Genomic DNA, 15949 nt, shown 5'->3' with positions numbered 1-15949 from the left:
CCATCCTATGAAGGATTAAGGGATGTGTTTGATGGATGTAGGATTTAACAGGGGCGATAACAACAGCAACAACAACAACCTAGAAATGCCTCATGAATGAGTAAACAGGCACAAAAATGCCACCAATGGCTGATATCTGGAGGCGTTTCTCCAGCCTTCAGTCATCCAAGCGGCAGAGCAAATGATGGAGAGGAGAGGATCCGTGAAGTCAGCCTGAACCAAGACAGGATGTAGGGGCATCAACCTTCAAAATAAAACACATCTTGCGCAAAAACTTGATAAGCAAGTTTGAGGAATAGCTTATAATGATATCATTAAAATATTACTGAAGAAATATTGTGGGTATAACTGTATTTTAACCCTTATTCTATATTTTATTTTTTTTGTCTTGTTTTGATTTTATTTGTCTGTAATTTTCTTATCTTTTAAACTTATTTGTTTTGAATTTCAATTTATTTTCAGTCAATACAGTTTAGAGGCAGGATTACGTAAGTTTACTCTTCGTCCTACTCCTTTTCCAGTATGTAAACTGACCGGTATAGTGTTGTTGATTGCAGTTCAGTATCCCTTTTCTTGTTTACCTGAAAATCAGATCAGCTTTTGCACTAAAAAAGACTTACAGCCAAGTGAACTTTTTATATAATAATAATAATAATAATAATAATAATAATACTATGTTTATTTATTCCTATTATAATTTTGTCTCCTTGGCTTGTAATAATGATTAATAGACTCCTTGAAGAGTTATCCTTGTTCTTTCAGTTATCCTGAAAATGCAGCTTCCTCTAACGGAAACCTTTTAGGACCTCGCCTAACTTTATGCACTTTTCAGATAAACAGATCAGTCAAAGTATCAGTAACTATCGGACTACTTAACTGAGGGGATCCCTGCCAGGGATCGGTTCACTTTGCGTCAGTTTAGCTGCGGGACAGCCGTGAATAAACGCCGGTTTTTGAGTTCCGGGGGTTGAGCTTACCTGAGGAGCTGAGTGCCAGGCAACGGTTTCCGCTCGTGCCGTGTTGTGATGACTAGCCGTGGTCGCTAGCAGGGCTAGCTAGCTGTATGACTGGTGTTGCTGCAGCATAGAGAAAGCGGCAATTAGCCAGCAAGCAGGCTACACTCACTCGTCTGTTTTCTTGGTTCTGTTTTTAAGACAGTTCGCCATCTCTTCTGATAACACATTATGTGCTGGGTGCTGCAGTAAGGTGAGTGTCACACAGCCTCAGGAGTTTCACATGTAAAGTCGTTAGCCTGGAAGCTGAATCACCCCGGTTAGCGGCGGACAGCGGCGCAGACTACTCCCTGGATTCCCGAGGAATTCCACTAATTTGTCCGTGTTTAAAACGTGTTTTAGCGGGGTCTCACTTTCAGGTGGTGCATGTTGTTGCAGCTTTTGTTAACTGTGTGGTTGAAAGAGCTTGTTTTAGTGTGATGTCAGTGCTTCTCTTTCATTATTTAATTGCAGAAATTCAAATTTTATTATCAAACATGCTAGCAAATAGCCCCCCCCCCCCCGACACGCCGTGTTGGCAGCATTAAGTGCTGCTGCATTCTCATACATGAACAAAGTGCTCTGCAGATAAACTGTCTTGTTGTAACATCTGCAGAGCTTAAGCCAGTGATAACGGAGCAGCTGCTTTACGTAAATTGCATCTCTATAACGTTTAGTGGGTTTGTGACATAGTCAAAGATACTCCGGGCTTTTCTGTGTTTCTCTACCGACTGTGTCTTTTTCCCCCCTTTCTTTTGCAGGAAAGTCAGCAGATGGAAAAATGATATTTATACCCAGTGGATTACTCATCACGCCTTTCGAAATTGTGGAGTGCTTTTCTCCTTAGCATCATGCGTTTCTACAAATCAAGCCTAGTCTCCTGCTGCAGAGATTTCACCTCCTTACGTTTGGATTTATCCGCCAGTTTTTAAAGACGGTCCTTATCATCCTCTTCTTCTTCTTAGTGTCGTTCTTGTTATTATTTTTTTAAAGTGCTTCCGGTAAAACATTAACTATGTGTCTATGCGGGTTGGATATGCTCAGATAAACACAAGCGTGAAGTCGTGCGAAGGGAAGCCCAAAGAAGGAAGTCCAGGACGGGATAGGCACGCAGAAACTACCCCGCGTCCCAAAGAAACATGGCCTCGGTGTGGAAGAGACTGCAACGTGTGGGGAAGCATGCGTCTAAATTCCAGTTCGTGGCTTCCTATCAGGAACTAATGGTGGAATGCACTAAGAAATGGTGAGTTTTTAGCGACCACATTGCTGTCATTGAAGCCTAGTGAAAACTCTGTGTGTGTGTGTGTGTGTGTGTGTGTGTTTTGGAATGCCGAGCTTGTTCCTGGTGGCCATAATTCACACACACATACACTCACAGTCTCCTTGGTGTACAGGCATGTCTGTATGCAGGGAGGAGCCCGGCTGGCTTTTAAAATGTTCCTTTTTTTCTTGTGTATCGATGTGGATTTGGTGCAGTAGAGAGATTTCACTTCAACCAGATGTGCTGGCTTCACTCCCCTTCTCTTCCTCCGCTCACTCCTCTGTTGATATTCTTGAGCAAACCACTAGCAGCTCTAGGGATGCTTTTGGGAATCTCAGCTTGATCTCCAAACACACCATATATACAAATTATTAATATAACCAGTTAAGTCTCATTCACAGGAAAAATCTAATGGTTAATGTAAACAGTCACATAAATACAACTCAAGAACAGTGTAAGTTGATGAACTCCAGACACACAACCTTTAAAAAAAAAAAAACTTTAAAAACTTAATCTGACACACAACCTTTTTTAAAAAAGGTTGTGTGTCAGATTAAGTTTACATGAAGTCACATTGATCAACAGGAGACTGCAGCCTTTAAAAGTGACAGTTTAAAAGTGACTTAAACTCTTGATTATGGTTTTTACACATGTATGTACAGAGATGAGAGAGAACCAGCCCAAGCAGAAAACCAAGCAAATAGCTAGGAAAGTCTGCAGACATACAGAGAACAGTGATGTACATGATTTCCACAGCGATTGATAAAGCATGTAGCTGCTTGTCAGAGGCGTTATTAAGTAGCAGATCATTGTACTCTGATAAAGGTTTTTTTTTTTTTTTAAAAGTAGCAGAAATCAAGTGTTTACTCCCATTTGAGAGAGAAACAGGATAAGTTGAGATTTAGTCTGGACTCCAGTATTAGGTGTTTTAAATGCCAAGCTGTGATCTACACCATTTGAGTTTCAGCCCTTTGTGCCTTTTTTGCTTTTTAGGATGATGAGGTGCTTTTGCCATTAACAGATGCCAACGAGAAATCATTAATTACAGAGTTTCTTAAAATTAAATGCACTGCTTTTCCTTTTGTGAAGTTGCCAGCTTTACTGCACAGGAGTGAAAATAATGTTTGAACAATAAAGATTTAAAATGATATTAATTGGTAGTGTAAATTTATAAATTTACATGTAAAGGCAATAGACATCTCATTCTATGTACCATCAATGTTCTTAATAGATCAGTCATTACATGAGAAGAATAATTTAACCAGAAGTAATACTTTTTGTTGTGTGTCAGGTTTTAAAGGGTGCCTTTTAAGGCGTGTCTTTCACAAGTCTTGGCTTATGGGACTTGTTTTTTGTTTATACACTTAGATATGTACATTTTCACTTGTGTGTAATCATACTGGCATCACCACAGCAAGAATGCTGGTTATTGAATTAATAATTAGACTGTTTTGCAGGCAGGTCCTTGCCCTCCTGGCTTTAAAACCATACTAAGGCATCCATACCCTTAAGTGACACGAATCTCATCCCTGCTTCTTTTAGTCAGATGTGAACGCTGTTAGAAATATGACAAAAATGATCTGCACACTTACATACTCTGCAATAGTAACATACATGCAGTGTTTTTAATCGGTTAATATTGTTTAGTTTTAGTTTAGCGGCTCATCTTGTGGTTGTATGCCAGAAATATTTGAATTTATGAAAGAGGCGGACGAGCTGTGCTTTTAGATGTGGAGATGAAGTGGAGAGATAGGTAGATACGTGCTACAGTTATGCCTGCAGCTGTGTGCCCTGTAACGAGGGAAAAGCTTGGGCTTGTAAGGTAAAGATGTAGCCTGCAGACACAGATTCTCAAGTAGCGTGCCGTAGGCGTGACTAACACAGCCCCACAGAGCTTCGACCTGAGACAGATGTTAACGTGTTGGAGAAAGGAATGACAAAAATGTACCTCTCTTCCCAGAGCAAAGGGTGGGTGGGCTCAGCTCAGTGTCAGTAGTACACTTTGTTTTGCAGTCTTGAGAGGCGCTTTCATGTTATGAAATGCCAGAAATGTGTATACAGAGCCATTTGTTGTTATATAATACAGTTCTTATCTATAGGTAATCAGCACTGCAGTGATTTATTGATCCTTAGAGATCAAGTGCTTTTGCATTTTGCTCAAAGCTGTTAAAATAAGTTGAACCCAAATTCCTGTGTTACAGCAGTCACAACACAATCTGTAACCAAACTGCTTAAACAGTTTTCAACTAGATTCTTTCTTGTATTTGTATATAGGTATATGAAACTTTATTGCGTGTCAGATGCACCAGTTTTTGTCAAATTAGTGTATCAGTCATTCTTACAGCTGTGGCCAGAAAAACCCTTTTAAATGTATCAGGTGAGCAGTCACATCAGGGCTGTAGTGGGGTGTTTCAATCACATTAGAAGAGCTCAAATGGTTCATAAAGTCTTAAAAAAAAAAACAAAATAAAAAAACAAAGCCAAAAACCAACTGAACAAAAAAAAAGCCCATAGTTCTTTTTAATTTTCGTAATCAATAACAGGAAGAAAAAGGCTGAATGCTTACTTTGTGTCAGTACTCCTGCATGTGCCTGTATGTACACGTGTGGGTGATTTGTGCTTAGTGTGAAATATAAAAGCATTTCAAATATTCAAAGGCTCAGTAGAGTAATCTCTATGATCTTGATAACTGGACTTCAAATAGTCACTTCAAGGATGTGTTTTCCTTCATGTTGAACTCCTTTGCCTCAGGCTGCTTGCTGCTTCTTGTCATATGATCTTTGGTTGAGCTTGAATAATCTTCAAATTTTATCCAGAATACATGTTTTAACTGAAAGTTTGTACACATTTTTCATTGTGACAAGTTTTTATGTAAATGAGTGTACTTCTATTGTCTGATTCTCTGTTTTCTTTGAGAAAATTAAAGGATTTTAAGTGTGCCTTATAGTGTGTAAAATACGTTATACAGAAGAAAAGAATATATCGTGATATATATCGTTACTGTACATGCTTCAAATTATACTGTGATATGGATTTTAGGCCATATCGCCCAGTCCAAACACTGATTGATACTGCGCAGCCAAAACCTCAGTTAAACAGGTGGGAAAAAGAAAACTAAAAGTTAGGCAGCATTCAGAAATTTGTCAAAACTAAGTGTAATGTAATGGAGTTCCATTTAAAAATTGTATGTGTGTGTATATAGGATCCATTTGAAAGAATTAATAGTCATAATATCATTTAAATGTGGTTGAAATGTACTTAAGGTCAGATTAGTTTGTGGAGTTCAGTCTCTGCTACCCAGATTTTGCAGTAAAATTCTTCTTAAATAGGTTGGAAAAACAGTATAAACTTAAATAAACTCATATGCTTAAATTTTAGTGTCTTATTCACTAATTTCATGTATTATTATGTTTTCATATTTTTGAGAATTGTGTAAGAGTTTAGGGCATCTGAGGATATTGATTCTCTTGTCACGTGTTTTTATCATCCACTCAACTAGTCATGCTGATATGTCTGCTTTTTTTCCCTCTACAAAGGCAGCAGGTGAGGTCACAGTCGGCTTAAAAACAGCTTTAGCTGTGTAAAGATATAATCTGTTTATTTGCACACTGAACATTTTATTATTTTTACTGGTTTACCCACCATCAGATGGGGGAAGGAAGTAAAGCCATAATGCCTCACCAGACTACATTGACAGAAACAGTAATTTAACCTTTCATAACATGGGAGGAGTTCAAGTATTGCTGCCTTGAATTTTTATAAAGTTTATTGTCTGACTTTGGTTATTTAGCATATTAGTTTGCATCCAGAGTAACATGTTAAAATGCAGAGAAGAGAAATATCTGTTTTCTGTGAAAGACAGATTTTTTGTGAGAGTCTGGGTACCTTCTTTCTTACTGTGGCTCCCAAATCCTGCAGATTTGCAAACTGTTGACTCTTACATGTAGTTTTAGTATTTGGTTCACCAATGCCTTCAATGAGTTATTCCTGATTGTTGGACAGGTGTTGTCTCCTTTCTTGCTGAAGGAGAATATGGAAAGTGAGCTTTTTAGGTACATTGAGAAAGTGATATAAATTCTAAATGTCTTCTGAAATCATGTTGGTAAGTTCTAAAGCATCAATCTATTACACAGCCCGAATTTGTCGTCCGCTTTTGTCAGGCGAATTGGTGATAGAACGCTTTTTCACAGGCTGTATCTACCTGTTAAACCCAACCACATCAATCATTTTACACTTTTGGATCATTTCCTGTGTGGGAAAGTTTGCTGAACATTCATTTAATTTTTCATCATGCTAACGTAAGCAGAAATGTGATGGATGGAATTTTCTTTCCTGTTGTTATATTTTTTTTAAAAGTGATTTCAAGCCTTTATCTGTGCCCTTGTTGCTCTATCTGATTGATTTCTGCAGCTCAGGAAGTTAGAACATCACTCACACAGCCGTTTCAGGCTGCAGGATCAATGCTGACGAACCATTTAAAATTTAATGAATACACTGTTTTTGTTTGCCAGGGAAATGAGACACCATTCAGTCTTGCAGCAAGACTGTTCTGTCTTTAGATGAAATATTTACATTAGTATCACTTGCTTTTCATTCAAAGCAGGTAATTATGATGCGTAATAAGTGGCAGGAAGTTTGTAACTTTTTTTTTAACATGTTTTTTTTGTATGTGCTTTTGTCTGTGAATATTTATGAATGTAGATGTTTTATGGCCTTTTGGAGGCTTATATGTGCTTGGGACATTTCTCTGACGGCTGATAATCTATAATTTTGGTAATCTCCTGGTGACAACATATAGTAGCTTGGAGACTTTCACACGCTCACTGATCAGGTGATGTGACCTGGGTGGGTTAGATCATTATTTGCCTTATACTATATTATAGGTTGTACAGTCTCTCTCACTTTCTCACAGTTAATCTCACATTAATTGAGTGTGACATTAATTTGCCCCTCTGTGTGCTTTTCTAAACCACTGAGATTAACAGCTTTTCTATCAGAAAACTTGGTATCATATTGGTTGTAAATTTAAGCTTTTAATCAGCCAGTTTGTGTTATTTCAGACCCTAAATATACGAAGTATTACCTGAATGAGTACAGTAGGTCTTGCAGACCCACACAGAAGACGTGGGAGTTGCACACTGCAATCAGCACAGAGACATTATTGATTACATGGTTGGTCTGTCTTGCTCATGCAAGTATGGCTAATCATCACTTCTTCCCTCACACCCACGTGACATAACAGGGAATGTTCAGTTCTGAGGAAGAAGCTTCATATCAATCAAAGACTGCACACATACCCTGAAGGCATACGTCCACACTTTTATAGGAATTTAGACATTTTGAACACACACAGACACTCTTATCAGGTAAACACAGAGACAAGTGGATTTTCCCATCTGCTTTGGGGAGACAAGGGGTCCTGCTGCAGATCCAAGCAGCAGAAGAATTTATCATAGAAAGCACTTTATAGATTCTTTGTTTTTCTGGCTTTCAGTGGGCATTTGGTGGAGATGACTATGCAAGCATGAATAGACAGTCAAGGCATTGCTGAACATGAGATACCTTTATTTGACAGAAATCTTTGGGGGGTTTTTTCTGGTTAATGTTGACAATTTTTGAGCAGAAGTGATGGGTGTGTGCATAAATTCCCTATTAACTTTATATCAGCCACTGGGCTGATTGCGACACATTACATAGCTGGTTAACATCCATTGCTTGCTGTTTGACCCCTAGGGCACAAAATGCTCTACTTACAACTTTTTCTTCACTTCCTTGATGCAGCAGCGTAAAGTGTCTCATGAATGTCTGAATAGTGATAAAATGTTTTGTAGTTATCAAATTCAGTAATTCGGTGTCACTGAATTAGGCAGTAGAAACTGGTACAGCCTGACAGGTTGGTGGTTTTTCAGGTAGGGCTTTGGATGACAAGATGAAGAAAGCATGTGGAGATTTTCATAGCCTTTTTGTTGTTGTTGTTGTTGTTGTTGTTGAGGGATCTGCAAACTGACTTTGACTGTGTGTTAGCCACAAACTCAAATACGTCATTTTTTTTCTTGGCTAGTATTTGGTAGAACTTGGTATAGGGTAAAATTCAATCACTTTTAATAAGTGGATAATCACACGTTACAAAACTGGTTAAAGCAATAATGTTATTCCAGTGCTCAGGATTTTCCTTTGGTTCATACTTTATTATAATAATAATTATTATACATTAATCAGGCTCTTATTGTTCGAATCAGTTTGTGGTAGAGGGCACTGAAAAGAAATTTAAATTTGAAGTGTCTTTGTAAGCATGAAATGCACTGGAAGTGGTGTTCTTAACACAGTTATTATGTACTTGTGTGTTGTGAAATGCGTGACGTGTAGAAATGAATTCCACAGTTGAAGCATCTGGCTGACAGTTGACTAATGGCCAACCTTTTCAGTGGAAATGACCAGCGTGCGTTAGGCTGTGACATGTTGTCTTCTGCTGAGCGTGTGTGCATTATGGCGAGCGTCCATCTCATTTCTCTGCCAGAGAAACCTCTTCTTGCCAACTTGTCTGACGTGGCTCTCCATTCTCTTTAAATCTGAAGGCCTTGACAGATTCCTGAGTATAACTTTGGCACCAGTAGAGGGTTTTTATTGCCAGGTTGTAGTAGAGAGCTGTCATTTCTCTTGTCCGGGAATTTTGGATGAAACCATAAAATCTGGATTGTCATTATGTTTGAGGTTTTGGGGAAAATAACTCTGTCCCTGGATTGAATTTACTTAATTGCAAACATCTCCTTTGTTTTTGTTTCAGTTTTACGATCCATGCTTGTTTATTTAGAAACACACAAGTAAAATGTAAAATTATAGCAAATGTAAAGCAATTTTTATGTTTAGTGCTTGAGCTTTTTATTATTGAAGTTTATCGCCTCTTTTTCTAATTCTGATTTTTCTATTTTCTTGCCCCAAGCTCACTGATGTCTTCTGGGTTAGCTTTCACAGTGAAATGACTGCTTTTCTCTCCATTTATTCTTTCTTCTCCATTCTCTCCCGATTACTTCATCTTCCTTCGTCTGTCGCACCTCAGTTGCTTTTTTTTTTTTTTGAGGGGGGGGAGGCTTGCTTTGCAGTAGAATTCACCCAAGTGTTGTTGTTCTGTGCTGCAATCATGAGACAAAAACAGGGCATTTACACACTCCTCCTACACACACCAATAGACATGAAACATTGCAGGGTTGTGAAGTAGTCAATGGGGTGTAAAATGTGATGAAAACTCTGCTGGTGTGTTTCACTTCGCTGCTGTCAGGCAGAAAAAAACACACAGCCCTGAAGACTGCTCATCATTTATCAGCCTGCAGAGCACTGCTGCAGCATCTGCAGGCTGATTCATACCGTGTGTGTGTCTGGAACTGTACAGTTCGTACAGTTTTAAAACGTGGTTTTGGAAAATATAGTTGACATAGGTGGAATTTAGGATCCTCTCTTGCAATACAAAGTGTTTTTTTTCCCCCTCTGGGTCTCTTTGGATGATTTGCTTCGTTGTCCAATCATAGCACCCTGTGGGGTTGCCAATGACCAATGGCATTACAGCCAGGGTGGTGCAGCAGAGGAGGTTAATGTGCAGTCAAACACACCAAACTCAATAGTCTGTGGGTAAAAGAGAAACACACCTATTGAAAGTTTGTCACCTTCAGCATAAAGCTACATTTACATTTTGACATGCAGTGGTGAATGATTTAGCTTTACCATAATTAGTTAACATAACTGAATCGATGTCGGCTGAACAGTTTCAACAATATTGGGTCACAAGATTCATTTGGTGCCCATGGGGATCGAAGGCTGACCTGTGTGGTTGGATACAACAGACAAGCTGTTGGAAAGCTGAAAGTGGCAACAGTGACAACGTGAACATTAGAACTGGACCACGGAGCAATGGCAGAAGCTGGCTTGGTCTGATGGATCATGCTTTCTTTTGCATCACGTGGATGGTCAGGGTTATGTGTTTATGTGTCTGTCGCTTACCTCTGGAAAACCTGGCACGCGATGCTGGTGGAGGCATTGTGACGCTCTTGGCAATGTTCTGTAGGGACACCTCGGGCCCTGCCATCCTGCCATGTGCATGTTACTTTGACATGTACCTAAGCATTGTTGCAGACCGTTTACACTGTCTCATGGAAACGGTATTCCATGATGGCTGTGGCTGTGTCCATGATGCCATAAAGCAAAATGGTTCAGGAGTGGTTTGAGGAGCACAACAATGAGTTTGACGTGTTGACTTGCCTCCAAATTCCCCAGCTCTCAATAAAAGGTGGAACAATGCAATATTAGGCAGGTGTTCATGATGTTTTACCTGCTCAGTGTATGGCTACTTGCACTGAGTGATAAATAACCACTTTTATAACCACTTATAACCACTTTTCCAAATGCAGTCACATTAAGCTCTGATTAAAAAAAATTAGTCCAGCATTCAGAAATGGCCTCCTGCACATAAATATCAAAGTGTGCAGAAATCCAGTCATAAATTTATGTGCACCCAAACATGTCTTTTTTTTTGTTACTGTGTGTTATATGTTGAGATACATTAAACTATAGAGAGGCAAATTCAGTTTGTTATAAATCTCATAATAATGATAATATGAATTTAATGCTATATCGGGAAAATTTCATTTTCCGCCTGTTTAACTCTGACTGAAGCTTATATCCTGAAACCTATTAGAAAACATGGCCATGCTGGGATCGGTTCAGCCCCCAGTGACCCTGCTTTGGATAAGTGGCTAAGAAAATGGGTGAATTAATGACTGTGCCATGAGAATAAAGGCATTTTATTTAAAGGGGGAGAGATGTGTTGGAGAGTTAACATTTTTAAGCTGCTGTTTGAATTATAATATGAGAGATTCACAATGAACACACCCGAAACTCTGGCTGATTGGGACCCACACCCAGTTTCACACCTTGGCTCAGGCGATTAGAGGATCATCAGGGGGTCCTTTTGTCTCTCTGTGGGGGGATACTCCCACTAGGTTTATATCTGGGACTCTCCACCATTTGACCTTAGAACTGAAGAAGCTTCTCGGATGAGAGGTGAAACGTCTTCAAGTAACTTAAAGAAGTCCAGACGCTTTTCTTTGCAAGCTCCTTTGACTACGATGACCTGGATGACTGAGAACCTTCACAGACAATATGAGAGATATTAAAACATAAGCAGTTTCATTTGTCAGCAAATTATCTTAAAGACTTAAAATCTTCTTGTTTTTCCCTCTTCAGTTTGATTCTCAGACAAAATAATTGATTGCTCACAAATATCAGCGCTGTGACAGTCGCCTGGCTGCTTATCTATCATTAAATTTAGAAATGTATTCACCAGGGCTCCTTGTTTTCTGCTGTGTGCGCTCTTAAGCATGTGATGGTTATGATTCGTACAGTGTCAGTCACTCCCTGAGGCTGTTGGTGAATGGTGGTGTGGGAAGAAAGGATTTATTACCTCACTTCTCCCACTGAAAGGTAGTTTCATTCTTAATTATTTTGCTCCCAAATTCATGATCTACATGATTCCTGCTGTGCCTGATCTCTGCCTGAGGCTCTTGTTGTGTTTTCCCTTAGAGTGGAAGTAAGATGCATGTTGATCATTATTTGCATTGGTTTCCTACTACCACTGTGATTCATGAAACCCTTTTGTTCTCTGTTTATTTTTTTTAATCCATGATTATATGCTGGGATCTTTTGGTTGGAAACACATATTCACTCATAACATCTTGCTCTTTGTGTTGTTGTGATATCATCATATGACAGTGCATCATGGGTTGTTGTCCACAAGTTTACTCTGGCACACCTGACTTCAGCCGTTCATTTTTTTATCAAAGTACTGAAGCTATGGTTCATGCGGCTGTCATTTGTTTGCTAGTTTGCACTTTCCTGTCACAAACAAGAGAGACACGCCCTCTGAGCTGCAGCCCTGACTGGTGGCGGGCAACACGGTAACATCTCAGAAACAGCAGTGTGTGGGTTTTGTACAATAATAAAATATAAGTAATTAGTTTAACCAAGTAGTAATTTGGGCGCCAACTGGTGAGGTCAGTAATGCTTAATTGTCTTGTCAACTGTTCACGCATATCCATTTCTACGGGCTTTGATTACCTCAAATGTTTGACTTGCTTCTCTCCCCTTGATATGTCAGATGTAGAAGGACTCAGTTTGCCTAGAAAGCCTTTTCATTTTTTTTTTTTTTTTATCCAGAGATAATGCTATGAGTGGACTCCCCCTGCATCCCAGAAGTGTATTGGAAGTGATAAGTAAGCAGTTGGAGATAAGCCAGTTGACTTAAAAAAACACAAAAAAAAACCCAGGAAGGGAAGTACAAACCATTCCCCGTGTGTAAATGGCTCATTTGTTTCTCTCACTTATTTGATTTTATTTTTATTTTGTCAGTTGTCATTCCCAGAAATTGGGACAACTTAAACACGGTTTTATTTACCAGAAGTTTCCATACTCTCTGTGCAGAGACTTTAACCCTTCATCTGCAGGCCAGTGCTGTTAGCCAGCAGCAGCATTTTGATCCCTTTGCTTCCTGTGCTTTCTCACGGGGTAAGATTTAAAAGACGCTTACCTGACCTCTGTTCCTCAGGGTATGATGGAGCCTTTGATCTCCACTTTCATCCATCCAGCCTACCCACTTTTATTCCTTGTACCTTGCTCTCAGCTAGTCCCTCTTCTCAGCCATGGTAGACCTTTCATAATTGGCCACACTTGACCTTCAGTCTGTTTCTGCAGTTAAGCTCTCAGCTACTGCTGCCTCCACAAAGCTATCCTTTTAAGAAGAGCTCTGAAAAATAATAGCTTCTGGCTTGAAACAACCCAGGCTGTTTACAGAATGGAAAATGCTTCAAAGTAATCTTCATGCTTGATGTCTTTAGGTGTTCAGTGGAAATAATGAAGTCTAGAAGTGACTGGAAAAATCCTCTGCTTTTCCAATTCACACTCCAGTCTGTAGTTTTTATAGCAGCAAGATCCAGTAAGTAATGAGATTAGTAAAACAAATGTTTAAATTAGACACTAAAGACTGTAGCTGTTCTGTGTCTTTAGTCTATAAAGGTCATTTTAATTAAAAAAAATCCACAAATACATAAAGTTGTCAGAAATACATAACCTGGCATTACAGTAGTCACAAACAAACATTACACATTCATGGACTGGCACACAAGCTGATTAGAGAGGTGCTCTAGCTTTCACTCCAGACTCTTGTGCTTGGCTTAAGTGCTTTCAGCATTAACTCTGTGTCACTGACCCAGCTTTTGGCTCACACAGACACACTGACTTACTGTTGTATAATTGGAGGTCAAATGACTGGCAGTGCAGGCCGGAAGAGAGAAGGAACAAATTTCAGATTTTATAGGAAAGTTTTTTAGATTTTACAAAATGCACACAGCAAGATGATTATAAAGCACCACTGTGTTGAAAATCTGTCTGTTAGATGTCCTCTTCAAAGCTCAGTTGCAGCTTAAGAGGCGATGTTTACAAGTTGTTTCAGTCTTCACATTAAAAGGATCAAAATGCCCACAGGAATGAGGGCTGGGTCATTAGTTAGATTTTAATTTCAATTAAGAATTTGGCTTTCAGCAATTATGAAAACAAAACTTTGACATTGATTTTCACTAGGAAGCTCTCTAAAAAGTGAAATTCCTAAAAGGTGGAAAGGTCATTAACAGTTTCCTGCCTTTAGTTCCCAATTACTCTCCTCCTGTCCCTTGTTGTCCTAAGGCATGAGTATCCCTGGGCCTTTTGTCGCAAGAGTCACCCGTGCATTTCATGCATTTATTCTTTTTCTTCTTCTTCTTTTTTTGTTTTTGTTTTACCTTTTAAGATGGAGCCAAAGTGTCAACCCCATCAAACACCTTTAGAATGTGCTAGAACGGAGCTCACAAACCAGGCGTCTGACCCCACAACTGCCCTTTTGGATGGATATGCAAAAAAACTTCCACTGATACACTCCAAAATCTTGGAAACTCATTATCGCAACAAGCTTCAACTTAAGAAGGGAAAGTTATACTAGGCTGTTTAATTTGCATGCATAACTATACTCCTCAATATGTTGGGGAAAAAGTACAGATAACTCAATAAAATAAAATACCCAAACAAACCCTTTTGTAAATAAGATTAAATGGACTTACAATATTAAGGAAGCTGTTTTCCAGTGAAAACAGTTCCCTCTCTTTCATACCTCTGTCTTTCATTTGTCTCTATCTCCAAATAATGCTCTCATTGCTGTCTTTACTGAGTCAGAACTTACGAAGTAGGTCAGGTATGACAAATACATTCTTTTGCTAAGCTTTTAATGGTGGGGCTGTTACTGTGTGTTTCTCATTTTGACCAGACATTTGGCGTTAAGCGCTTGTGGCAGTCAGTTAGCGCTGCACCCCTACACTGCATGTCACATGTCAAAGAAGAATTCTCTTCATTGCATTCATCCCTAGATTTTTTTTTTTATGGCTGGTGGCTCACTACATTTGAGTATGACAGTTCTATTTGGAAAACTTAGTTTTCTAATGTCCTTGATACCACAAACCAGGATACTGTTAAAAATACAGCAAACAAAGAAGAATATTTATCTTTTAGCTGGATAAAAATGGAAATCATTATTTAGTGGACAGCTTTGCTTCTTGCAATTTGCCAAAGTGTCTATTGTGTTTTTAAGATACATGATACTTTATCACTGTGTTTATTAGGGCTGGGCCATATCATACCGTTCACGGTAATACCGGTATAATGTTGGGCAACGACAAGAAAATGAAATATCGCGATAGAATTTGGGTAAAACGCGCATGCGCGGAGCCTTTGTTTTCATACGCACATGGCGGAAAAAGCATGCCGGCGGCAACGGAGAATGAGGAGGGCGAAAGCGGATCATTGAATGAAACAGATGAACCAGAAGTGGTTTGTAAAAATGCTGCAGCTTCAGTGGTGTGGAACTGGTTTAGCTTTCGACCGTCAGATACACAACAAAGCACTATTTTTGGTAGAGCATGCTAGCGAGCCGTCGTTATTACCGTGTTTTTTGGAAAATACGGCACACTTTAAATCAATCCTTTGATTTTTCTGAAAATCGACAGTGCCCCTTATAATCCCGTGTGCCTTATGTATGAATTCTGGTTGTGTTTACTGACCTCGAAACGATTTTATGTGGTACACGGCGCTCGAAAATCTGTCAAATGTTTTAGTACGACTTTGCTAAGCTACGAACCTGCACCGCTTGATGGATTGTCGGAGCATTACGGCTATCGTAGGCAGGAGCCTCACGGAGTGATACGTACTGTGCTTTAACATAATATTATCGTATTGTGTGTGTATAACCTCTTTAAGTTTTGTGGATATTATACATGGTTATGCTGAGGATATGTCGGCCAATTTCCACTGGAAATGCCTTTTGGTTAAACTGTCAGCGAGGAATTTGCATTTGCACTGTTACATTTTTATATAACTTTAAATCACATAAAAAAACTACGGAGCCCCGGAGGGGACATGGGAGAAAAAAAAATTAAGACTGACTTTTGCGAGCTCTCGCAAAACAAACTCGGGATCTCGCAAAACAAACTCGGGATCTCGCAAAACAAACTCGGGATCTCGCAAAACAAACTCGGGATCCTCGCAAAACTTTTGCGCGATCCGCGCAAAAGTTTTAGCCGCATTCTTCCCGTTAGCTCGAGACCTACTACAGCCGGGAGGAACACCGCTT

At 39.3% G+C, this 15949-nt stretch overlaps 1 protein-coding gene across 4 annotated transcripts in view; it reads left to right on the top strand.

Annotated features, from left to right (window-relative positions):
• The first annotated feature begins 815 nt into the window (after positions 1-815).
• The window catches only part of ehbp1 (EH domain binding protein 1), a 159940-nt gene continuing 144806 nt past the window's right edge, over positions 816-15949 (top strand). For 3 of the 4 annotated variants that reach the window (XM_084948667.1, XM_084948669.1, XM_084948668.1), the window contains exons 1-2: positions 816-1206; positions 1754-2235. In XM_084948667.1, the coding sequence (XP_084804793.1) occupies positions 2132-2235 (104 nt within the window). In that variant the 5' untranslated portion in view covers positions 816-1206; positions 1754-2131. The remainder of the gene's footprint in view (positions 1207-1753; positions 2236-15949) is intronic. The other variant, XM_084948666.1, reaches the window with a different exon arrangement.

Source organism: Perissodus microlepis, chromosome 13 (assembly GCF_051167445.1).
Source record: "Perissodus microlepis isolate ML-2025 ecotype Zambia chromosome 13, ASM5116744v1, whole genome shotgun sequence".
NCBI classification, from domain to species: domain Eukaryota; kingdom Metazoa; phylum Chordata; class Actinopteri; order Cichliformes; family Cichlidae; genus Perissodus; species Perissodus microlepis.
This window is presented reverse-complemented; position numbering and strand designations above follow the sequence as displayed.